Source organism: Pipra filicauda, unplaced genomic scaffold (genome assembly GCF_003945595.2).
Source record: "Pipra filicauda isolate LSUMZ 115617 unplaced genomic scaffold, ASM394559v2 scaffold769_size99583_pilon, whole genome shotgun sequence".
Taxonomy (NCBI): domain Eukaryota; kingdom Metazoa; phylum Chordata; class Aves; order Passeriformes; family Pipridae; genus Pipra; species Pipra filicauda.
The window spans coordinates 52,547-78,517 of NW_024104941.1; the positions used below are offsets into that span (position 1 = coordinate 52,547).

Here is a 25,971-nt window from a genome sequence, read left to right on the forward strand (position 1 = left end):
TATAGGATGGGGATGGGGGGGGATAGTGCCCCTTCCCGCCCGTGGAATGGGAATAGGCATGGGATTGGTGCCCCTTCCTGCCTTACAGAAGTGGGATGAGGGTTTAATGCCCCCTCCTGACCTGTAGCCCCATCCTGCCCTATAAAACCGGGCTGTCCTTCCATTTATAGCCCCTTCCTGCCCTAGAGCACAGGGCTGCCCTTCAATGTACAGCCCAATCTTGCCCTTGACCCTGTAGCCCCATTCTATCCCATAGCCCTCTCCTGCCCTATAGCACAGCCTGCCCTTGAATCTATAGCCCCGTGCTGCCCTCCAGAGCTGTGGCTCCATCCTATCCTACAGCATAATCCTATAGCTTTTCCAAGGGGCTATAGCCCCTTCTTACCCTATACCCCCTTCCCCTGAGCTATATCCATCGGGGATAGAGCTCCCTCTCCCCTGGGCCCTACAGCTCCATCCTGCCCTATATCCCAGCCCTACAGTGAGGGCTGTAGGGAGGGGGGCCTGGGGGGAGGAGCCTCAGAACCCCCCCTTTTCCCACCCCACCCCAATGCACACCTGGAATAACGCTTCCATTTTATTAAAGTTCATCCAAAAACATACCAATAAATAAAAGAAGTTCCCAAAAGTTCCACGTCCGGAGCAGGCAGAGGTGTCGTGTCAGTGACCCCCCAGCCCTGCTCATCACCCATTGCCCCCCGGGGGGACAAGTGAGGGGACACGCTGAAGGGACAACCCACCTCCCCAAACCCGATCCTTCTGGAAAAACGACAAGTACATCCAGCACCACAGGCTGGGACGGTGACGCTCCCGGGGGACGTCACCTGGACTAGGGGTGGCAGTACAGGCGCTCCATGGTGGCCGTGCTGACCTTCTGCTGGTAGTCCTCTATCCTGTCGTTCAGCTTCTCGTAGAGCTGGGAGAGGCAGGAGCCGTGAGGAATCCCACCCCATCCCAGTCCTCCTCTCTCAGGAGTTTGGGGACTCTGCACCTACCACGACGCTGTTCTCGTTGGCGGAGCTCTCCCGCAGCGCCTGCAGCAGCTGGTCAATGGCAGTGTAGGGAAGCCACATCGTGGGGGACGTTGGGGACAGGGGCACCTGGAAGGGACAGGAGCCCTCGTGTCGTGTCCCCAAGGAACGTCCCCCGCCACATCCCACCTGCGGGCGAGCTCACCTCGATCCCGAAATACTGGTGCCCTTTGCCCAGCACAGCATCCACGTACTCCAGGACCAAATCCACGGCCTCCTCCAGCAGGTCGTAGTTCAGGTAGAGGCGCAGCAGCTCGGCAGCGTCCACTTCCTGCAGAAAAAAAAAGGGAAACTCAGTCAGGGAGTGTGACCAGGAGCTGGGACCACGTTGGGAGGAACCTGCTCCGAGCCTCGGTCCCAGGAACAGGGCACTCGGCTCCAGGGCCTGGAGCTGGGAGCAGGAAGGTGGGGTGGAGCTGGCAGGTGTCTGTCGGAGCGAGAGTGATCCGGCAGCTCTAGGACAAGTGGGATTTTGGGACAGCTGGCTCCCTGTTCTCACCTTGTAGCTGTTAATGAGCCAGTTGGGCAGAGGGATCCCGTGTGCCAGGAGCTTGTTGATGACGCAGCGATGGTACAGGCTGTTCTGGGATGGGTAACGCTCCAAGTAGGATGACAGCAGCCTCCAGGCTTCATCCGTGGCACTGCAAGGAAACAATTCCCCTTGGAACACGTGCCAGCAGCTCCTGCCACTGTCTGGGAGGCCACGGTGTGCTCCCAGGTGACGTGGGGACAGCATGGAAACACTGCTCTCCCCATATCCCAGTCACACGGTTCTGCTTTGAGGGGTTTTTAAGGACCCCAACGCTCTGGATTCCCAAAAGGCTCCTGTCTCCAGACCCTCCTCCTCCTCTCAAACTGTGGACACAGACCTACCTGGACTCCTTGGTGGTGACCAGGGCTGAGAGCTGGTTTGCTGCCAGCCAGTCCCAGGCCTTGGCCTGCGCCTCTTCCCCTCCCAGCTGGAGCTTGATGCACCTGCATGAAAACCAAAAACCACAGAAATGTGGATCCCTCCAGAGCCCAGCCCTTTCCCACTGCCATCAAAGCCACCCCTCGCAGGACTATTCCCAAGGAACAGCCAGGAATCAGCTGGATCGGCAGGAAAAGAATGTTCTTAGGGCAAGTTCCACCCCGAAACCGCTGCGTCCCTCCGGCCCCACATCCCCCGAGGTGGGAGAACACCTGGACACGCACTTGAAGGTGAGGCCCTCAAAGATGGGCGTCAAGGGCAGCTTGAAGGTTTGGCACAGGGTGATGGCAGAGTCGAAGAGTCCGGCCCGGACCAGGAGAGACACCGTTTCCTCGGGCGTGGAGTTGCCTGAAGGGAAGGAGGGAAGGAGGACCAGGTAAAGCCTCTCCCAGTAACACCCCAGTGCTTTACTGGGGCCTCACCCCGTGTTACTCATCGAGAGTTGCAGCAGCACTGCGCTAACAGCCTCAAACACCCCGCAGCAGTACTTCTCAATCCATGGCTGGAGGCTCTCCTGGCCTCCAGAGCATCCCATGAGCCCAGGAGCCATCCCCTGGAGGGACTGCACAGAGCAGCAGTGAGTCACAGAGCTGGCCCTGATCCATCATCACCTGGAGAGGGACTGCAGAGGGACACAGGCAGCAATATATGGCCTGCAGGCAAATAATGCTGCTGTTTAGAACCATGGAATTATTTGGAAAAGATCAAGACCATCAAGGCTAGGGAGGGGACAGCCTCGTCACAGCTCTGTATCCAAGCAAACAAGGCATCAGCTCAGCTCTGCCAGCACAGAAACTGCGGCATTCGGCACCCTGCGTCTCCACTCTGCCCTCAAAGCAGCTGTTCCCTCCTTTCCCTGCAATCCCTTGCTGGGAAGTCACCTCCTCCTGACATTTAAAGGGGAAAGAAAGTTACACACTGTGTAACTTGTATCAGAGACACTAAAAGGCCCAGGGTAGGAGAGTTGTACCTTCGTGCAGCCCAAAAAGGAACAGCTTTGATGAGCTAACACTGTTCCATGAAGCAGGACTGTCCAGGAAAATCATTTACTCTTCAATTAAAAAGGTTGGACTCAAACGATCTTGGAGGTCTTTTCCAACCTTAATCATTCTATGTTTCCATGATTTCCAGCAAGATAAAAAAACTGCCTTTTGTCCCAACTCAGCAGCTCATCCCACACTCCCTGCAGACCACTAGAGCCTGGAAAAGCCAAAAAACGGCAGAAAGCATAAAACTGGTTCTCCTGATGTGCCTCTCTGACAATGGTGGATGGATTTCATGGGAGGGATGGGAATTGGGTGGTCCCAGCCAGGTCCTGGGTTTGTCCCTGGGGCAGGAAAAAGAGGCTGAATCCCTCTCACCTGCCACAGCAGCTGCTGACACGTCGTGTTCCACCAGGGTCAGCCGGATCCGGGCCAGCAAACATTCCCTCTCCAAATCCTCCAGCTCCAGGATCTCGATCTGGCGAGTGGCTGGAACAGACGGATACCAGGCTCTCAGCATTCCAAAAAGGGCTCTCTGGGCACTGTGCAGAATGTCATGGAATCGTGGAATCGTTTGGGTTGGAAGAGAGCTTAAAGCTCATCCAGTTCCACGGGCAGGGACACCTTCCACTGGCCCAGGTTGCTCCAAGCCCTGTCCAACTTGGCTCTGAACACTTCCAGGGATGGGGCAGCCACAGCTTCTCTGGGCAACCTGTGCTAGGGCCTCACCATTCTCACAGGGAACGATTTCTTCCCAATATCCCATCTAACCCTGCCCTCTGGCAGTGGGAAGCCATTCCCCCTTGTTCTGTCTCTCCAGGCCCTTTTCCAAACGGCTCCAGCCCTCTTGGAGCTCTTTTAGGCATTGGAAGGGGCTCCAAGTTCTCCCTGGAGCCTCCATGCCCTCGTAAAACCATCTCCACACCCCTCTCCCACCCTAAGAGTTGTGCCCCAAAAAGCATCACAGGAATGATCAGGATATGCTGTCCTTTCCCTAGTCCCTTGCCTGTGCTCTCTCTCCTTGATACTATCCTCCTGTTCCTCCTCCTCCAGATGTTATCTAATATTTAGGAACAGCTGCTGCTTTGCCTGCCAGGCACACGCCACAAAAAAAAAAAAAACAACCAAAAAAAACTCTTCAGAAAGAGCTGGTTTAAAAATATCTGACCTTAAATTTTCCCACCGGAAGGCTGAGGATAACCTGATCCCACATCCTGGGCCGTGGCACACACAGGCAGAGCTTATTCCTGACAGGATTTCCAAGGGCACAAACAGTCTTGAACAACCAGAAAATGCCTCAAAAAGGTGGGTGTTTTGTTTTTTTTTTTCTGATTACAAATTATTTCCACTGGAAAAAAAAAAGCACTGTCAAGGCATCAAACTGCTGAGAGCGTGCACAGGAGCTCCTTGGGGAATAGCTGTATTCCTTGGGGAAACAGCTGTATTCCATCGGGAACAGTGGCAGTGTGTTGCAAATGGGACACTGGGAGAGTCAGTAACCTTAAAATCCCCCCCCATTATTGATCCAGTGGAGGTGAGAGCTGCCCTGAGCCATCTCCCAGCTCACATGGGAGCAGCAGAGAGGCTGTGGAAGCTCCAGAGGCACAGGAAGGACCAGGACTGGGCACTTACTGGGAACAGCCATGCACTCCCCGTCGTGGCTCCTCTTCGGGGACGCTCCTGGGCGCTCGTACTTGCAGGAAAAAGCAGAAGAAGGGTTTATTAGCCACCTGGTTTCCAAAGGATTAATCACTTTGACAGGATAAATCCCAACAGGAGCCTTGATTTGGATCAGGGAAGCTGTGCAGCCCCTTGGGAACTCAGGTTACTTTATCTCTGGGGCTCTCAGGAGCATCAGGATCGGGTGACCAGGCTGCAGCCACCATCTCCCTGAATCCTGACTGGGATTTGAAACTCAATCCCTATCACACTAACTCTCCTTTGAACTGGTATTCCAAGCTGTTCACACTACCCTTTAACAAAAGGTGATATATTGCCATATATATCCACCAGCCCATTTCCAAAAGTTATCCTGCTTCCACTCTGCTCCAGAAAGGGGAATGACACAAGGGTCATAGATAGGGGTGACGAGCAGGGCCAGACAGTTGGCCAAGAGCAGAGGACTAAGAAGCCCAACACCTCTGTTGGCACTGCAAAGGATTTTGGAAGCTCCTCTGCAGGAAGCCCAGCATTCCTACCACAGCTCCAGAGGCTGGCTGCACTATCCAGGCGTATTCCGGGCGGATCAGCCGCAGGCAGTTAATAGCAGCCAGGAAACAATTCCCCTGTTTCTGGAGCCCTCGGAGCGTCCGCACCTCCCTGCCCAGGCGCATGCCGTACTCAAACATCACCGTTCCAGCTGGAAACAGGGAAAAACACGTCAGCCAAGAGCCTGGCGAGGCCGCACACCTGGCAGGGCCAGGGGCAGGGGTGTCCTGGGTGGGTGGGCAGGGACAACGTGCCATCCCAGGCTTTACCTTTCCGGTAGTTGTGCCGGTAGACGTGGAAGGCGTAGAGCAGCTCGTAGTAGTTGTGAGTCATCAGATCCACTGCCCGAGCATGGGATTCGATGATCCCGACGACCTGCAGCACAGACAGGCACCCCTGGCTCCATAATCCCTCTCCTTTAAAAGGCAGTGCCCCCAGCCCCACGATCCCGGCGCAGGATTACCTCGTTGTGCAGGTTCACGTAAGGGAATTCCACCAGGTCCTGGAGCTGGGATCGCTCGCAGAGAACCACCACTAGCTGGCGCAGGCAGTCCAGCTGCCTGCGGAGGGAAGCACAGCCCTTTGGAGGAGCAGGAATAAACCCAGGAGCAAGAACACAACCAGCTCCAGGATGCAGGATTTAAGCCACAAACAACCACTTTGTGACAAGCTCCTGCTTTGGGATGAGCTCCGTGGGATTCTTCCTGGCTTAGGACCAGGTTATCCCTTTAGATTTCTCCAGTGCTGGAAACAGAGATCCTCTGAAAAGGTCTTCTCAGGAGGGCAGATTCCCTCCCTCAATCAATTAAAAAGCATTCCTATTTCTCCTCCTTTATTCCAGCACTTTTCTCTGCTAGGATGAAGCCTCCTCTACCCAGTTAGCTTCCCAAACTGAAAACTCAACTCTAAATCTTTTCTTTTTTAAAGTAAATTGACTTGGCTCCTAAAACTTTTAAATGCACAATGTTGCAAACAATCCTTTGGCCTCTTCCGAGACTTTTTTCCTTCCATTTTCCTCCTTTGAGACAGTCCCCATCCCAGGTGTCCTTAAAATGAACATCCAAAAATTAACTCTGCCTTTTAAAACCCACCTTTACACATTAACTCTTTAACACAGCAGCCATGTCCTATCCTAAAGTGTCATTTTCCTCTCAGTTTCATGGAAAAATAGGTCCATGTGCCTCAAATAAAGGCATGAACTGTCACCTACCTGCCTGGATCTGGGTTTTGTGTTAAGGCTACATATGCTTCACTGTTGTGTCCCAAATCCAAGTGATGCTTGAAGATGCAGGTCCTCAAAGTAGCCTGAAAACAGCACAAACCAGTTATAAGACCAGCAGGAAATTCCAGTGGAAGAGGTTCCCAAAGTTAACACCTTGCCGGAAAAGAGTGACTGTGTACCTGGCTCCTCCAGTCATCTGCTGATTCCATGATGGCCAGGGTGGCCAACTGGATCACCAGCTCTGGCAAACCCACCATGTCCAACAAGCGAAGGACCTGGAGGAGAAAATACTTGAGTAAAGTTTTTTGGATTGTTTTTTTAGGAGCTGCTCCTGCATCAAAAGATTTTGCCAATGTTTTAGGGAATTAGACTGAGAAAAGGGAAGATCTGGGTAAATCACAGGGATCTGGATGAAACCCCAGCCCAACAGGTCCAGGTTATGGCTTGCCTAGAGGATTCACCTCTGCACTTGGGGGATTTTTGAAGCATTTTAACATTAATGATTAGTTTTCTAGATCCTAAATCCAGGGATTCCCTCAGCGGGAGCCCAGCTCCAAGCTCGCAGCCCGCCTGACCCGTGGCATTACGCAAGAAGAAAGATCCTTATCTCAATTTAAACATACTAATTTTAATCTGCCTCAAAGCTTAATAACCTTCCCCTTAGGCAGCGTCTTGCATCGAGTCTGGACATGTTTGGCTTCTGCTTCCAGCAGCTGGGATCTCATCCTGCCCTTTTCTGCTGGATACCAAAGTCCTTGGCTGTTAGGAAACTAATAGGTGGAAAGCACCTAGATTTCACATTCTCACCTTGTCATCACCCCCAAAGCAAGTAAACAGAGGTTTCACCTCCCCAAAATTAAGTTTTCTGAGGTTCAAGTCACTTCCCTCCCCAGCCAGGGATTGAGCAGGAATTCTCTGTCCCTTGTGGAGGGACTTGGTGCTGGTTCCCCTGCTCAGGACTGTACCTTGTTGTAGTACTGCAGGCGTGGCGTGGAGACCACCTCGCCCTCCTCGGGCTGGATCAGCCTGTCCAGGAACTCCTCTCTTCCCACCTCTGAGGCAGCTTGGCAGAAGCAATCCAAAGCCTGGAAGCAGACCTGGAATCAGCTCCCTGTCCCCCTCAGGTGACTGATCCAGCTGCTGTACAGGTGAGGGGACAGTGTGGCCTCTCCCAAGCTCATGAGATCTTCCCCAAAAGCAGATTCCATCACTCTGCTCCAACCCACCCTTTCCCAAAGGAGGCAGAGCATGGAAAGGATGTTCTCTGTGCACCTCCTCCCTTACAAGGGAAAAGGTCCCAGACCTCAGAGCATGAGAAGGAGATGTGGGAGGGTCTTACCTTGTGCCCCTCACCCATGACCAGGTAGCACCTGCCCATCATGAAGCAGCAGGAGCCCATGTTCACATGGCACCACGGCTGCAGCAGGCGGATGTATTCCTATGAGACAGAAGGAATGGGAGTTTGGATTCAGGTCAGTGCTCGCTCATGATCTGCAGGCACCCAGTACCAGCTGCTTTTTGGTGGCCCCGTTAGCTGCTGTGCTCAGACAAATCCTGCTTTTCCAGCTCAAGGGCTGGTTTTCCCAGCCCCAAAAGTCCCTTGGTTGCACTGATCATAGAATCCTGGAATGGTTTGGGTTGGAAGGGACCATCCAGTACCACCCCCTTGTCATGGACAGGGACACCTTCCACAAGCCCAGGTTGCTCCAAGCCCCGTCCAACCTGGCCTTTGACACTTCCATGGATGGGGCAGCCACAGCATCTCTGGGCAACCTGTGCCAGGGCCTCACCCCCCTCACAGACAGGAATTCCTTCCCAATATCCAATCTGTATCTCCCCCTTGTCCTGTCTCTCCAGGCCCTTGTCCAAAGCCCCTCTCCAGTTCTCTTGAAGCCCCTTTAGGCACTGCAAGGGGCTCTGAGGTCTCCCTGGAGCCTTCTCTTCTCCAGGCTGAACATTCCCCGCTGTCCCAGCGTGTCCCCAGAGCAGAGCTGCTCCAGCCCTGTGATGGAGAGACATCCCCACCGTGCTCCCAGGAAACAACCTGCTTTGAACAGCCCCAGTGCCTGTACGGAGCACCTGACAAACAGCTTCCAACATCCCTGAAAATCAGACAGGATTCCTTCTACATTGCAGTGCAGGGAATTGCAGAGGAAATGTGGACAGAGCACAGAAGGGAGGGCTAAGGCAGAGGAACAACGGGCAGGTGTTAGAAGAGGTGCAAGAGGGGACCAGCAGCCAAGGGAGCACGTGGATTCCAGCGTGTGGGACAGGGGTGGGATGGAACGTCAACGGCACACCAAGGACATGATGGCACCAATGGGACCCAGCCTGGCCCTGTGCCAACAGAGCAGCCTCATCATCCTTGGAGCAGCAGCCATGTCCCACTGGCAGGGCTGTGGGACTCGGCAGGAGAAACCAGGATTTGGAAGTCAAGTCACCTCTGCAGGTGCACAAACCCCCAGCACCTCTCCCCTCACCTTCCCTGGCCACAGGTCCACTCAAAGCCACGTGGCAAGGCATCCAGAGCCCGGATTAGCAGCTACAAGGGATAAATCCTGCTCCAGGCTTGCCTAACAGCTTGTCACACACAGTTTGGCCTGCGTCCCAGGCCACTGCTTGGTCACCAGACCTTCCCCGTGCCCGTCAGCTCCTTGCAGGGAGCTTCCTGCATCCCCACGATTTGGGTCACCGTGCTCCCAGCAAAGCTGCTGTTATCTCCCCGGGGTCAAGGCACTTAATCCAAGTTTCCGTGACCGACTGGGATCAGGGAGCGGAACAGAAGGAGGAGGAGGAGCCGGCTCCTGCTGAGATAAAAGCCTGGAGGAGACACCAGCGAGGCGAAAGCAACACGGGGAGATTCAAAGCGTGTGCATGTGCCAGGAGGGAGAAGGATGCTGCTCCAATCTTGGCATTTCCTGGCTCAAAAGCTAGGAAGAATTGAAATTCGTCTCTCATTCTTCTTGGCAGCAGCACAAAAGGAAGCAAGTCAGCCCCCAGGTGTGAGGGGCTGGGAGGATAAAAGGTTCTGCTGAAAAACAGGCCTTTATGAACAGCCTGCCTGGCCCTGGTGCCTCCAGGAATGCCCAGACAGGGATGAAGCCCATCACGTGGAGCTGCAGACAAGGAATTATGCTGGTCAGAACTAGAGCAGAAGCAGCTCCAGCTGCCAAGAGCACAGGGAGAGAGGTGGAGAACCAGTCGTCTGAAATACAGCAGTCTGAGACACCTGGAAATCAGGAGTTCGCTGTCCCTGCTAGTGAAATGTCGGGAGCAGCCAGGGGTGGAATGATGGTGGTTGTTTATTGCACTGATATTTACTAAGACATTAGGGCTCATTTAACAGATGAGCCCTTGCTGGGTTGAAGAAATCCTTCTGAACCCTGGTCCCATGAGCAAAAGTGGCACAGGAAAGGCTGTGAGCACACCAGCACCTCCTGAACTGCTGGGATATTTAAACAGGCTCTGCAAAGGTGTTGCTGGAGCGTCATGTGGTCAGACGAGCCCCGGGAGACTGAACTCCTCCATGAAAAGGGAATAGAATAATCCTGAGTATCTGGATGCACTTGAAAATAGATGAAAGAGGAAATGCAGAAGATGATTCCCCCACAGCAGGGGAGTGGAATGAGATGAGCTTTAAGGTCCCTTCCAACCCAAACCATTCTGGGACTCCATGACCTTAAATCATTCCCCAACAAACACACTGTGGCACTGTCTGAGCTTACAGAGCAGTGACTAGAGGTGAAGGTTTTAAACTAAATGAGGGGATATTTAGATTGAATAATGGGAAGAAATTGTTCCCTGTGAGGGTGGTGAGGCCCTGGCACAGGTTGCCCAGAGAAGCTGTGACTGCCCCATCCCTGGAAGCGTCCAAGGCCACGTTGGACGGGGCTTGGACCAACCTGGGCTAGTGGAAGGTGTCCCTGCCCATGGCAGGGGGTGGAACTGGATGATCTTTAAGGTCCCTTCCAACCCAAACCATTCCAGGATTCCATGACTAGGGGAAAGCAGAACTCCAGCTCCTGGAAAGATGATGTTTTGGAGAGTTTTCCGGCACCTGTGAGAGGGACAGCGTGAAAGACTCACCTGCAGCTGGGTGTACTGACAGCTCCCCATCAGGCACTCCGGGAAGAGGAAGCTGGAGTTGCTGGGCCATCTGAGCAGAGGTTAAGGAATACAGGAGAATCCAACATGGAGAGCTCGGAGAAGTAGTCTGGAAGCCAATATACCTCTCAAGCTCCGTTTGTGGGGGGAAAGGAGAGAAGATTAAGCTGCTCTTTACACAAGTCGTTATTCCGTAATAAGACTTATCCATATTAGAACAAAATCATTAGTACATCTAATCCCCAACTCCCCGAATCCCGTTACCCTTCCAAATCTCCCAACACTCCGCCCCACCAAGTCAAGTTGTGAGAGCTCAGGGGCTTAAAGTCAAAAACTCAAATCCTTTATCGAGCACCTAAAACGGGATGAATTCCATGAAATCTTAAAATACCCGCAAATCCCATTAATGCCAGCAACCTCACTCCTTCAGGAGGCTTGTCTTGGAAATCTGGGGGTGGAAAACTGATTTTGGGACGGGGGGAGGCTCGGTGGCAGCGGATTCACAGCCAAGGATACAGGAGAGGCAGAAAATCCGCCACTATTGAGGTGATGAGGTGGGGCCAGTTCAAACTTGTCTCAGCCAAAGAGGTGTTTGGTTGCAGGAAGAGTCGGGATATGATGTGTTTTCTGGCCACTTCCTGAAAGAAGAGCTCCACGATGGTTTGAGGGCCGGATACTGAAAGTACAAATGAAAGGAACAGTGAGGAGAGGGCTTGCAGCAGAGATCCCAGGCCTTCCACCCCGTGCTGTGCTCACCAGCCCTAACGGCACAGATTAAGTCAGGGCAAACCAAAAGCATGTTCCACACTCTGGTTTGTTGGTTTTGGATTTCTCCTGCCGTCTGGTTAAGTCAGAGGGAGCAGCAGGAGATCAAAGAGCCCCGTTCCGCAGTGTTTATTAACCACAGCTCAATTAAAACACACAGAAAAGGGGCTGTGCTCCCTCTCCAGTTGTTATTCCCAGCCCAGCTGCAGCTTTCCAGCACGACAGGGCTAAGTGAGTGCTGAGCTGGCTGCTCAAATGCCTCCCTCCTCATTCCAGCACCCCAGAAATCCCCCCTTACTGACTGTTCCCAACGCCTCTCCCAGAGCTGCCACCTCCTTCCCTACGTTCCGCATATTTTTCCCCAAAGAACAGTGGCCAAACAGGACTTTCCTCACGAACCAGCCAAGAAATAACCCACAACACTGGCACACACAAAGGATGTTTTTAACTTCCCTGACATTTCCAGCTGCCTCCTGCAGGCAGACTCTCCGTCAGGGAGAGCTCGGACTCTGAGGATCACAGATGTCAGAAAGTGGAAGAAGTTCTTCCCCAGCTCACACGTGGCAGTGCTGCCTGTTTGTCCCAGATTTTCCCAGCTCCCTCTGAAGTATCTCAGCCTCCAAGCGCTGACTAGTCACAGCAGGCTCTTACCTGTGTGTCTCCTCCCCATCCCTGCTCGCCTCCTCCCTCTGGAACCACTTCAAGGCCCACATCCCCCTAATTAGGCTGCCTTATATTCTCCCCTGAAAAAACCAACCCAAAATTTACATCTTTGCAGCAAAACTTTAAAGATAAGGAACAACTATCAGCTGCAATGTTTTGGGGAGGTATTTCCACATTTTCAAGCATGTTTTGGGCAAGTATTTCTACATTTTCACGCCACCCTGAGCTGCTGCTCCCAGTTGCTCCGAGATAAAGGTTGGAGAGCAGGACAGGTTGGATGAGGCTCTGAGCAACCTGGGCTAGTGGAAGGTGTCCCTACCCATGGCAGGGGGTGGAAGTGGATGAGCTTTAAGGTCCTTCCAACCCAAACCATTCCAGGATTCCGTGACAGACCTGGTCTGACCACTACAGTCACTGTACAGTGCATGAGAGGTGAGTTTGCCTGAAGCTGCTGGGGTTAGAATGAATAATTTTCGCTGAGTGAGGCGTTCCCACCGTCCTCAGGCAGAGAGCAAAACCCGAGTCCAAGGCTCCAAGGGCCTTTGTTGTTGGTTGCTTTCCTTTTTCTTTTTTTTTGGACAGCCTGATAAACATCCCCACTTAAATCAGGGTCATTCAACCACACATTCCATTAGCTCCCTGCATAAAGCACTTCCCTCAGGTGGCAGAGACAGGTCTAAATAACAGAAACGGAGAGTTGATGATCCGTGGACACCTCACCCAGCTTGTGTGGTGTCAGAGCCGTGGTGTCTGCTAACTCCAACACAGAGAGATGCTGCAGATTAGATTCCCTGGGGAAGAAAGGAGCCATCAGTGAAGAGACAACAAAACGCCTCCCGCTTTAATTGTGCTCATTGTTCAACTCCCACGAGCACAGAACAGCGAGGCCTTGCAGGGCAGATTTAGCACAAGGCAAAGAGTCAGCTCAGAACGTGGAAGGGAAAAAAAACAAAACAAAACAAAAAAAAAAACCTCCCCAGCGCTCCTAGAGCAATACTCCCACAGCAACCACCAGCTTTCCATACCAGGAAGGGCATTTCAGGTGGATTTAGGAGGAATCAAAGGCAGAGCAGGTAGAGACTCACAGCGTGTCCACAGGGACGTCGGAGGCCAGGCACTGGCTGGCCCAGCGGATCAGGAAGTAGGAGAGCAGCAGGGGAGAGGTGCGGTGCAGCAGGTCCTGCTGGGACTGGAAGAGCTGTCCCCCTCCCAAAACCATCTGCAGGGAAAGCACAGAGCCTGGCTTCACACTCAGAGCAACTGGTGAGGGTTCCATGTCAGGCCCAGCCCGTCCCTCCTGCGAACACCAGGGTGGTCAAGAGCTCAGCAGGGAACTCAGCCCACCTAGGAGACCAGCAGGACTCTTGCCCCATCCCTGGAAAAGTTCAAGGCCAGGATGGATGGGGCTTGGAGCAACCTTTTCAAACTGAAAATGTCTCTGCCCAATTCAGGGGGTTGGAACTAGATGGTCTTTAAGGTCCATTCCAACACAAAGCATTCCAGGACTCCTATCCCTGAGAGTGCTTTGCTGCACCTCAGGGTCTCCATAACCACCAAGACCAGGAGTCACAGGAGAAATAACAATCCAAGCTTCTGAAGGACACAGGTGTGTCAAGGTGGGAAAGCAGCAGGTCACGTGCCTCATGGTGTGGGAGAGGCCAGCTCCAGAGGGCACTTTCCAATGCACCCTAAGTGCTACTAGGACAACCTTACCCAGGAAAAAAGGATTTATTTTCAATCAGGAAACTCCTGCAGTAATGTTTCTAAGTAAATAATATTGTTTAAACAAGGCTGTCCTTGTCTGGGGACTTGTTCCAAATCCCTGTGTCCGTCCAAACCAGCAGCACTGTCCTTCACGTGGCCTCGGGCCTGACAGGACAGACCCAGACCAGTCCATCCCACCACTCCAACACAGCTGCCATTGAGGGGGCTGTTTGTTCCAGCTGGAGCAGCTTCCAAGGGCCTGAAACTGCGACCTTGGGGTGTGCTGCCAGAGAACGGAGCTGCCAGTGGTGGTGGGAGAGGGATGGGGATATCTGGGAGAGCTGTATGTGTGCTGATTCAGACAGAAGGCTGGAATCCATGCCCTCCTCCCACAAACAAAGCTTTGCTTCCTGGATGCTGAGCACGAAACAAAGGGAATTAGGCTGCTTTACTTAGGGAGACAAAAGCAGCTGGAGGAGAGATGAGGACTCGCCCAAGCCTCGGGCTATTCCAACAGCCTTGTGGGAACAGCCTGGCAACAGCAGAACCCCAAATTCCCAAGTCTGGGGAGCGTGGCAGCAGCTCCGAGGGCCATACTCACAGGGTCTCCGAGGCGCAGCAGGAGCTGCTGGAGGATGAGCAGGTCCCGGCAGATGAGGAAGCGGATGCTGGAGATCTTGGCCACCCCCCCGCACACCACGTGGGCCGCGGTGCCGCTGCCGAACAGCTGGGACAGGTTCATCCGCAGCGCCAGGTGCGGAGCTGCCAGGGAAAACCACCCGGATCAGGGCAGGAACCAGAGAGGCAAGAACAACCCCCAGGGTAAAGGGCCCTTCCCGGCGTTTCCCAGAAGCTGGGGAAGGGCTGTCACCTCTTTCCATGTCAGCATCCGTCTCGTAGTCCATCTCTCGGATGAGCAATCCGATGGCGTGGATGGGGTTTCTGATCTCCTGCAGTTTGCTGTGAATGTCCTCCATCACGTTTTCCCTGCGAAAAAAAAAAATAAAAAAAAATCAAAACCATTATCGTCACGATCAGCAACCTGAGATTCCAACTGAAGAGGGCTCCCTTACGCTCCCTTCCAGGGAGGATCAGTACCTGATCAGCCTGGGCATTCCTACCGGGAATCCTCGGCTGGCTTGGAGTCTTATTACAGCGCCTGCAGGGACCAGTCTATTTATTCCACTCCCTCAGGCTACCAGGAAATAACAGCCAGATAGTTGGCATTCCACAAGGGAATGATTTCAGGTTAGCACAGGAACCACAGGGCTTGACCAAATCTCTGACCTCTCCCTACTGTCTCCAGGCACTTCTTTCCACACCTAACAGGAATTTGCCCCTCTCCTGTTCTCTAGATCACTTGAGAATCACCAAAATTTATTTCCTGGAGGGGTCCTGGCTGGAAGACCCTGCTAACGACACCAAACCACACTCTCCATCCCTGGAAAAGTCTCCTGCAGCACAGGGAGAGGAGCCCACACTTCTCAAACGCCCTTGGATGTCAAGCGAGGGCAGCTCCGGGCAATCCCAGCTCAGCCATCCTGAGAAGCTTCTGGAAAAGACATCTCCTTACGTGTCATTAGCTATCAAGTCCTCCAGGATCTGCTCTGCAGCCTTTTCTGGAGGCTGGAGGCGGGAGCAAGCCATTTCCATGATGAATGCCATTTCCATGGAAATTGATTCTCCGATCAGGCGAAGGCACTGGACAAGACAGACAACATCACGAGACATCTCCAAATCTGCAATGAAAGAATCTAACTGTGTATTTTCCAAGAGATTTCCAAGGGAAGGTGGGAAAACCATGCAAAAACCGGTTAGTTCAGCTCCTATCACCAGTAACAGCAGACTGGTCCCAGTTCCCCACACCAAACCCTTCCCCACAAACGACGAGGCTGAATTAGAGCTCAGGAGTTGACAAGGGAAAGATTTGGGTTTTATTATTTGGAAAATAAAAACTGATGCCACAATAAAACAACTAAATTCCCTCCAAGGGATTTTTTTTTTTTCCCGAGCTACAGGTTGAAAGGAAATAATTAGCGCAAAAAAGTACCCCAGAAAAAATGGCTCGGCTTGGTTTTGCAATCCTTTATGGATGAGTTTTTAAATTAAATCCCAGGTTTTGAGATTGTGACTGTTTGTCAGAGCCAGGGCAGGAACTGCTGGGGCTCCCAAATCCAGCCCAGGCCTCCAGCTTTCCTTTCCTCAGCTCCATAAAAAGCTCAACAGAACGGATGATGATCCTGCTTTATAAAAATATATAAAGATCACTCAAGCATGAAAGTGGAGCTTAAGTAACATTTTCCACTGCCTTTTTCCTACAGAACCAGCATTCCAGGGCCAGCAAAGCACAGAGGGCACTGTGGTGACAATATTAATGACAGGTTTTCCATGCTCTGGCATTTACTCTCCGGAGACAAGGAAAGGCACGGGCCCTCTCCACAGCTGATGTGAAAATATTTCATAAATCCTGGAATGGTTTGGGCTGGAAGGGACCTTAAAGATCATCCAGTTCCACCCCCTGCCATGAGGAGGGACACCTTCCACTGGCCCAGGTTGCTCCAAGCCCTGTCCAACCTGGCCTGGAACACTTCCAGGGATGGGGCAGCCACAGCTTCTCTGGGCAACCTGTGCCAGGGCCTCACCACCCTCACAGGGAAGAATTTGTCCCAGCCCAACCCATTCCATGATTTCATGATTCTATTTGCAGCCTTGACACCATTTTCTAATTCCCGGTGTGAGCACGATGGCAAGTTTCACAAAACAGACCTCCCTATAAAGCCGAAATAAAACTATCTCCACGCAACTGTGGACCTGGAGCCCTTCAAGAGACCTCTATGCAAGCTCCCACATCCCCAACACAAGGGAAAAAACTCCCTGTCTCCTCACCTTCAAAGATGGCAGCATCGTCCTCGGTCAGGAGGTGCTCGTTGGAGAGGAGATAGAGATGATCCACCAAGGAGCAGGGCACAAGGAAGGACATGGAGCCCTGGAAGGTGAGGAGAAAGTCCTTGAGCTTCCCAAATCCTCTGGAGGAACTCCTCCAGGGCATCCTACCACCACCCAGGCTCACCTTCTTCAGCAGGCACACCATGCTGGTGTAAGGGTTCAGATGCAAGGCCAGGGGCCGGGAAAGAGCTTCCTGGTACTGAAGGCAGCAGGCATAGAATTTGGACCAGAATTCCACCTGCAGCTGCCAAAACTCCTCGGGGGAGCACTCGTATTCCGTCACGCTGCCCTGGAACTAGCGGGAGTAAAACGAGAGGATCAGGAATGGCGCAGTAAAATAAGGAGGAACGGGATAAAACGAGGGAAATTCAGACTCAAAAGGACATGGGGATCTTTCAAGTAGGTTAATAATAATTATTATTTGGATTCTTGGGAATATAATGTCTCTGTTTTGGGTTCTCCTCCAAATTAACGAGCAACAGGTCTCTGTGGTGGGTGACCAAAGAGCACCCAGGGAGATTCCAAAAAACCAAGAGGGAATGGAAAATCCTGGCAGGAAGGACGAAGATTTGTACTTTTTAAAAAGTCACATGATTCCTTTTGGAGAAATACAGGATAAACCAAGGCCTGGGGTCACTCTGCACTTAATTTACCTCCACTGAACGACCACGACACCGCATTCAACAAAATACCCTGTGAGGAAAATCCATCTCACCTCACTTTCCACGGCTAAGGTGACCTCTTTCCTTAACTCATCCCACGTCAGATCCAGGTGCCTCTCAGTTCCTTGAGAAAAGATCTGCAAAGCAGCACAAGAAACTTGGATTTCAAAGCAAAATTAAAGTCTTCCTGAGGGTTCAAGCAGCACTGAGTGAGGTAAAGCAGCAGGAGAGCATCAGCCAGCGCTTTGTGGGATCCGAGTGTTATAAAACATGTCTGGATGCTAAATTTGGGATACACGGACACATGGAAGTGTGGAGTCCCCATCCCTGGAGGGATTAAAAGCCATGTGGATGTGGCACTTGGGGACGTGGGTTAGTGGTGGCCTTGTCAGCGCTGGAGGAACAGTTGGACTCCATGATCTCAGAGGGCTTTTCCAACCTTAATAATTCCATAACTCCATGACACACCCTGACGAACAGCACCACAGGGGGCTGAGTCTCTGTTCACCTGGCTACTGCAGCAGGAATGAAAAACAAGCTCAGCAACCTGCTGTGCTATCCAAGGGGGAAAAAAAAAGTCCGCTGGAAACCACATTCCACCTCCAGCTGTCAGCTCTCACCGGCTGCAGCACGGCCCAGCAGCCACTAACTTCCTTCAGGGGCTCCCAATGAGAACTGGTGCCTGCCACGAGCTCCAAGGAATCCTGTTGCCTCACATCTTAACAGCCAGGAAGAAGAAGGGGAAGAGAGGGCATTCCAAATTCCCCCTCACTAACCTGCAAAGCCTTCTGGATAGCTGCATTAGAGAACTGGCCTGGCATGAAGAGATACTCCAGGTAGGTTTCCTGCAAAAAGATGATGATTTAAGAAAACTCAAGGATCAGAAGAGCATTTAAGATGCTGCTTCTGGTCTTTCCTCCCATTTTCTCAACCTCATCCCCAGGATCTGTTTCTATCCACACCCAGCTCCAGCCTGGGATTAAAAACTGCCTCCTGCCCACTCCAGACTTTGTTTATTCCTCTTTTCTCTCCTGACTGACCTCGCTGCTTTTTGGTGCTGTTTTACAGCTGGCTCACCCTGGGGTCCTGGCTGTGTCGGACTGTCACCTCCTCCTCAGGCAGTGGCTGCACAAACACCTGGTTCCACTGGCCCGCAACATTCCTGGAAGGACACAAACCCAGGATCAGCTTTGCATCCACCTGAACCAAACCGGTGCCTTTCACCAGCAAAATCAGCCCCCTGGGTCTGGAAACCGGAGTTTTGACGAGTGACAAGGGACAGGTTTTGGTAAGAGAGGTTAATGGTGGCATTCCCAGCCCTAAACTGAGGGAACAGCCCAGAATCCTTCATTTAAATCAATGTTCTCCCCATCCCATGAGCTCCCAAGCAACTCTCAGACTGACCAGTAGCTTCTCCTCTGTAAATCTGCACACTCACAGCATTTTCCACCCACTGTTTAACTCCCTGGTTCTGCACAAACCTGCCCTCTCAGTGTTATATTCAGGGATGATCCTTTCCCATCACCATCTCCTCAAAACATGTTTTTTCCTGGAAGGTACCAGCTGGTTGTTTTGAAGGAGCTGTTGGGGAAGCACAGCCCTCCCTCTGCCATGCTCAAACTCCACTTCCAGCAATCCTGCTGCCTGGATTTTTACATTTTTCACATTCCTGTTGCTTGATTATAAATCTTTAAGTTGAGGAGCTCCATCAGGGTTTTAAGGAGCTGCTCCTGCAGTTATCCCAGCAACCCAGCCCCAAAACTCACTGCTCAAAGTTGATGTATTTCACAACGGTTTGGTTCTCCTCGTTGTGCCACAGCGCCCAGATCTCGGCCGAAGTTAAGGCAAAGTCAACCAGAGTCTCCTAGGAAAGAGGGAAAGAGCAAATTTCCTTTCTTATCCTAAACTTTAAGGGCAGCAGTGGAGAGAGGTGGGTACTTAACAACAGCAAAACGTTCCCTTGCGTCATTTAACAGGCTTTGGGAATTGTTCAGTCTGGAAAGAGGTGGCTTTGGGGTGACCTATTTGCCCCTTCCAGTGCCTGAAGGGAACTTAGAAGAGGAAGAGGGCCTGTACTGACGGGATAACGGGGAGTGGCTCCGAACTGGAAAAGGGGGAATTTAGATGGGATATCAGGGAGAAATTCTTCCCTGTGAGGATGGGGAGGCCCTGGCACAGGTTGCCCAGAGAAGCTGTGGCTGCCCCATCCCTGGAAGTGTTCCAGGCCAGGTTGGACAGGGCTTGGAGCAACCTGGGCTAGTGGAAGGTGTCCCTCCTCATGGCAGGGGCTTGGAACTGGATGATCTTTAAAGTCCCTTTCAACCCAACCACGATTCTGTGATTTAAATCCCAACGTCCAGGCCTCTCCCTCCTGAGGAGGCCCCAGCTCTGACCTGTGAGGAGAACAGGGAGGAGATGTGGTCAAGGCTGTAGCGGTTGCTCTCGGTGCTCACCAGCTGGAAGACACAAAACTACAAACACACCTCATAAATCATTTCCTGAAGGACTAAATCAGCACATCCCAGGGAATTTCATCATTCCTGTCCCTTTCCCTGCCTGGTGCTACAGGGAACAGAGGCCTGAGGGCAAGGGGGGGGGGTGAGCTGAGCACATCACTGGACCCTCTGTACCATGCACTGGCATCCTGGCTTCACCCTGTTTCCCAAGGACAATCACCCCTGCCTGGACCCAAAGGATTTACAGCCTTTTCCAAAGACTTAACTGGAAAAACTGTAAGACCACCACTCCTGGAACCGCTGGTGACCATAAAATGTGGGAAAAGAAGGAGTGCAAGGTGGGAAAGCCCCAAATCCTCAGCTGCAGACCCAGCTCTGTGTGTCCTTCCCAGAGCAGAGCATTAGTGGGACAGCAGGAATCGTGCTATGTGCTCCTGCTCCATGTGGGAATCCCCTGGAGAACGGGATAAGCTGTCCAACAGATGAGCCTGGTCTGTGCTGCCACCCCCCCTCCTGCTAAATTTATCCTTCTCCAGAAGAAGTTCTCCAGCAGTCACAGATGCATCCATCGCTCCCAGGAGCCCGGTGTAAACACACCAGCAGTATTTCCACGCTTTCAGCTCCTTTCGGACCTCTCCTTTTCCCACGGCACATCCGTGCCTTTGGAGCAGGAGGTGAACAAGCGAACGAGCCCTCAGCTTAGTCACACACCGGGAATTCCACTCCCAAGGCTCGGGCGGGCGTATCCCGGCGTTTTGAAGGGGGGGAAAAAAGGTTTATTTAAAAGCGCCGATCCCTCTGGAGGGGCACGCGTGTGGAACTTTTCCCTACTTCCTGCCTTCCAGGCCTAAACCCCAGGGGAGGGACGTGTTTTCCCGCGGCCCAAGGAGCGGGGAAGGGCTGTGTGTCCGTACCTGCCCTCGCCGGGGAGCGTGCATGTAGACCCCGAGGTAGAGGCCCAGGGACTGGGAGAAGGCGAGGCGCAGGCGGTGCCCGGTGCCGGCCGCCAGCCGCAGGTCCCTGCTCACCGGCATGAACTCCAGCAGATCCGCCACCATCAGGCACATCTGATCCTGCCAACGGGGGAAAAAGTGCCAGGGCAGCAAGACGGTTAACACTCAGGGCTCAGAAACTGCCCTTCTCCCCTCTTCCTCCTTCCCCTTCCGGCCAAAATCTGTCCAGACTTTTCTGCGAAGGATGCAAATTAAGCCTCCGTACACATACCTGAGCTACTCCTTGGCTTTTCCCACCTCACCTGTGCCCTCTCCCACCTCACCTGTGCCCTCTCCCCCACCCATCACACGGGCTGCCGGAGCCCAGGCACGTAGGACAAAGCTTCCCCTCCCTCCCACGACACATTCCAGTGCCGCTGAGCCGTGAAAGCGCCGTGCTGCTCCATTAGCTCCGGCACTCAATATCTGGAGCAAGAGGCTTTTATTAACTTCTTGTTGACAAAGACACTTTCATTACTGCTGAAAGCGGGAGAAAATCCATTTAGGATAGCTCCTTGGGCTTCAAAGCGCTCCTGCGTGCCTTCCCCAATGCTCCAGTAGGTCTGGAAATAGCCCTTATCCCAGGGTGAGAGTGGGGAGGAAACCACCCAAACACTGCTACAAACACGCACCATGACTGCTGTCACACTTTGTCCCAAATCCCAGCGTGGAGAAGCCACAGGGACAATTTAACGGGAGATAAATCCATGCCAAGCACTCATCTGTCACTCCTCCAGCCTCCCTTTGCTCCCCCAGATCCAGGCTCTGCTCACCTTGTAGGACCACATGCGGAGTTTGTGGTCCTGGCAGAGGGCGAAGAGGAAGGCGTCGTGATCCAGGCAGTGCACGGAGAGGCTGACGGGCACATCCGACAGGCCGCCGTCGCCTCTGGAGAACCAGACTTTACATCAACAGCTTAAAAGAAAATTCCACACCCCTGGAAGTGTCCAAGGCCAGGCTGGACAGGGCTTGGAGCAAGCTGGGTTAGTGGAAGGTGCCCCTGCCCATGGCAGGGGGTGGCACTGGATGGTCTTTAAGGTCCCTTCCCACCCAAACCACTCCAGGATTCCATGACTCTAAAATCAAGGCAGGTGCACAGATCTGAGGTACTGGGGTTCCACGATTGTGGATTTAAATCCAAATAAACCAGGGGGGTGAGACCAGAAGAAGGTAATGTTTCAGCATCCATGGAACAGAGAATCCCACCACGCCAGTAACACCCAAGCATGGACCCCATCGGCGCCAGGCAACGCCCCTCCCACTTCCAAGGAAAAGGCCCAAGGATTTGGCTGTGCACTGTAAGCCACCCTAACAATCCCAGCCCTAAAGATCCCAATCCACCACGGAGCATCCATGTGATCCCCCACGTAACCTCTGCCCATCAGGAACAACCTGACACCTCAGCACAAGGGCAGCGTAATCCCTAATCCGCGCTGGCTGCCGGCCACATCCTGGGCAAATCCTCAGAGGCCAATTACTAGAGAGAACATATTCACAGACACACAGAACCAGCAGGACCCCACTAATCCAGCATTCCGCTCCCAACTTCCGTACTCTGACAGCTCCTGTGACCCAGTTAACTTTTTTGGGCGGAGTATTTATGGGTGCCCGTGTGACTCGAGCTAAAAATTCCAGGTGAGGGGATCCAAAAGCCAAAATTAGCTCCGTTTATCCATCTCCAGACATTTACCTGATGGCAGTCGGCATCCAGCCAGTGAGGAAACGCTGCACCACCGAGCTCTGCTTCAATTCCACGATGGAAACGCTTCCTTTGGAAACAAAAGGGACGCCAAAAATCAAAACTAAATGAAATTCCAAGCTGGGAGAGGGAGTGTAGGTCCCAGTGCTCACCTGGAGCATCGGGGGGAGGCAGCTTAAGGACAAAGATCCCTCCTGAGGCAGAGGGAAGGGCAAAGAGAGCCTCCCCCTCACTGCTCAGCCAGGCTGCGGAGGCCACGGAGTTGGGAGCCAGCCCTGGCACACTGGGAATCACGTAGTAATTGGAGGGATCTCTGATGTGGATTTTGCTGATATCCGTGAACACGGACTGGACTTGGCTCTCTGTGATCAGCTCCTGGAGGGAAACAAGAGCAAACAGCCCCAAGTTGTGCACGGCAGGTTTAGGGTGGATATCAGGGAAAATTCCTTTGTGGAAAGGGTTATCAGGCATTGGAAAAGGCTCCAGTGCTGGAGCTCCCATCCCATGTGGATGGGGCACTTGGGGATATGGGTGGCCTTGGCAGTGCTGGGGGAACGGTTGGACTCCCTGATCCCAGAGGGTTTTTCCAACCTCAGGGATTCCATTAAACAGCAGCTCCTAAGCACACATACCCAAGGCACAGAAAAGAAACGCCAGACACCCGTGGAATGGCAACTGCCCCTTGATAAAAAGGATTCTTCCAGTAAAAAAAGTTTTCGGGACAGCTCACAGCAAACTGCTGGTGACAAATCCCAGGAGGAGCAGCTCTGCCACAGCACAGGGTCATCCCTTGGGAAAGCTCTCCAGAGTTCTAAAAGCAGGAGAGAAGCTCTCCAAGAGCTACCTCTCCAAGAGAGAAGAGGGACCTGGCAAGAAGCAAAGTCAGAGCGAGTGGGGAGAATCGTGGAATCCTGGAATGACTTGGCTTGGAAGGGACCTTAAGGATCATCCAGTCCCAACCCACACCCATGGAAAACATGGTAAATGTGGAAGATGGATCCTAGGCAGGATTTATATAACATGACATACAGACTCCAATCCACCCGTACACACCCTCCTCAGCTGGGGAAAAAAACTGGCAAGGGCTCTGGAAAAGCCAGGGCTCATTCCCAGCAGCAGCCTAACTCCGGTGCCACCGCAGTCCACGCGACACGGGCTGGACACTTGGCCGGTTCCCGAAAGCAAAGCGCGGCTGAATTCCCGAAAAAATATCCCCCTTTCCCCCGTGGGTCAGCCGTCCCTCCCTCCCTGGGCACACCAGCGGCGCTCCCGGCACTCACGCTGCGGTAGAGGCGCGCGGGGTGCGGCAGCAGCAGGCGGTGCACGGTCTGCGCCGTGAGCAGCAGCACGGCCAGGTGGCTCTGCAGCTCGCACAGGTGGACCCCGCCCGGCAGGAACGGGCAGCCCTGCACCCGCAGCCGCAGCGCGTTGTGCAGCAGCGGCACGTCCAGGGACTCCTCCACCAGCTCCACCGTGTCCCCCGAAGTGCTCCTGCGGGGAGAGACACGGCACACACGGGCTGAGCGGGGGGCGAGGGAGACGGCGGGAGGGGCTGAGGATGAGGAGGGTCTGAAGGAGCAGGAAGGGAAGAGACGAGGATGAGGAGGGTCTCAGGGGGAGAAGGGCCTGAAGAGGGTAAGAAGGGGAACAGTGAGGATGAGGAGGGTCTGATGGGGTGAGAAGGGAGAGGTGAGGATGAGGAGGGTCTGAGAGGGTGGGAAGGGAGATAAGGATGAGAAGGGTCTCAGGGGGAGAAGGGCCTGAAGGGGGCGAGAAGGGGAAAAGTGAGGATGAGGAGGGTCTGAGAGGGTGGGAAGGGAGAGGTGAGGATGAGGAGGGTCTGAGTAGGGTAAGGAGGGTCTAAGCGGGATGAAGAGGGGAGAGGTGAGGGTGAGGAGGGTCTGAGGAGGAGAAGGGCCTGAAAGGGGTGAGAAGGGGAAGAGTGAGGATGAGGAGGGTCTGAGGGGGCAAGAAGGGAGAGGTGAGGATGAAGAGGGTCTGAGAGGGTGGGAGGGGGGAGATGAGGATGAAGAGGGTCTGAGGGGTTGAGAAGGGAGAGGGTTGAGGATGAAGAGCATCTGAGTAGGGTGAGGAGGGTCTAAGCAGGATGAAGAGAGGTGAGGGTGAGGAGGGTCTGAGGGGGGTGAGAAGGGAGAGGTGAGGATGAGGAGGGTCTGAAGGAGTGGGAAGGGACATAAGGATGAGGAGGGTCTCAGGGGGAGAAGGGCCTGAAGGGGGTGAGAACGGGAAAAGTGAGGATGAGGAGGGTCTGAAGGGAGGGAGAAGGGAGAGGTGAGGATAAGGAGAGTCTGAGAGGGTAGGAAGGGAGAGGTGAGGATGAGGAGAGTCTGAGTAGGGCGAGGAGGGTCTAAGCCGGATGAAGAGGGGAGAGGTGAGGGTGAGGAGGGTCTGAGAGGGTGGGAAGGGAGAGATGAGAATGAGGAGGGTCTAAAGGAGTGGGAATGGGAGAGACGAGGATGAGGAGGGCCTCAGGGAGAGAAGTGCCTGAAGAGGGTGAGAAGGGGAAAAGTGAGGATGAGGAGGGTCTGAGGAGGTGAGGAGGGGGGAGGTGAGGATGAGGAGGGTCTGAGGGGAGCGACGCGGCGCGGGGTGGGCGGGTGCGCGCACTCACCACCGCACCCATCGGTTCCTGGTGGCGGCCGCGAGCTGCGCGCTCTCCTGGTAGCAGAAGCCGCCGGCGCTGTCGGGGTAGCGGCCGGCGGGGAGGGGGGCGGTGCCGGGAGGCACGAAGAGCAGCTCCTGCGGGGGCCGCGGCGGGGCCCGCCCGGCCGCGCTCAGCTCCAGGCAGCTCCGCGCCGCCAGCGCCGCCGCCATCTTGAGCCGCCGCGTTCCCGCCTCGGCCGCGCGGGGCACGACGGGAACTGCGGGGGAGGGAGGGGCGCGCCCCCTGGCGGGCGGGAGGACGAGGGGGCAGGAGGGAGCGGGGCGCCCCCTGGCGGTCGGGAGGACCGAGGGCAAGAGAGAGGGGAGGGAGAGGGTCTGGGGAGGGGAGGATGGGGGGGTTTGGGGAAGGAAGGAAGGAGGGGGAGAGGGTCTGGGGAGGGGATATGGGCGAGGGGATATCTGCGGAGGCGGAATATGGGGAAGAGCGGTCCAGGGAGGGGGTTTGTGGAGGGGATTTGAGAAGAGGGGAAGGGAAGGAGTTAGGGTGAGAGGGGGCTCTGGGGAGATGGGAAGGAGAGAGGGATTTGGGAAGGAGAGTTTGGGAAGGGGGTGTGGGAAGGGTCCATGGGATTCGGGGCAGGCCCATGGAGGACAGGACAGGATCCGGGTGTGGCTTAGTGGGGGTGGTTACAGCCCCATGTGCCCCCAGCAGCACCCATCATCCAGCCCCCAGCACCCACCCGTGCCCACATCTCATCCCAGCGAAGGAGCCGCCACCATCCCGGCTGTGTCCCGCTCTGGCTGCTGGCACAGCATGTGCTCCTGTGCTGGCAAGGGCAGCGGGGACCCCACCACCCCACGGGTGCCACACGTCCCCCCATGATGCCACGCAGTGCTGGTGCCGGGCCTGGCCGTGTTCCCGCTCCACTCAGAACAATCCG

General features: G+C 54.0%; 1 protein-coding gene across 1 annotated transcript; it reads right to left on the minus strand.

The window, feature by feature from the left end:
• Positions 1-564: 564 nt before the first annotated feature.
• NUP160 (nucleoporin 160) lies at positions 565-25,264 on the minus strand. The gene is made up of 35 exons (XM_027742776.2): positions 25,038-25,264; positions 23,686-23,896; positions 22,558-22,780; positions 22,397-22,475; positions 21,480-21,594; positions 20,629-20,787; positions 19,652-19,729; positions 19,025-19,122; positions 18,336-18,420; positions 18,035-18,103; positions 17,312-17,395; positions 16,721-16,891; positions 16,537-16,636; positions 15,224-15,389; positions 14,522-14,637; positions 14,252-14,412; positions 13,032-13,165; positions 12,667-12,737; positions 11,035-11,194; positions 10,501-10,570; positions 7,754-7,852; positions 7,380-7,499; positions 6,594-6,689; positions 6,403-6,497; positions 5,656-5,752; positions 5,462-5,567; positions 5,183-5,343; positions 4,617-4,677; positions 3,363-3,473; positions 2,226-2,349; positions 1,905-2,006; positions 1,531-1,672; positions 1,177-1,302; positions 996-1,100; positions 565-916 (listed from the first exon to the last, which is right to left on the minus strand). Exons 1-35 carry the CDS (start codon positions 25,238-25,240, stop codon positions 830-832), a joined length of 4,185 nt encoding a protein of 1,394 aa, XP_027598577.2. The 5' UTR covers positions 25,241-25,264; the 3' UTR covers positions 565-829.
• Positions 25,265-25,971: the final 707 nt, after the last annotated feature.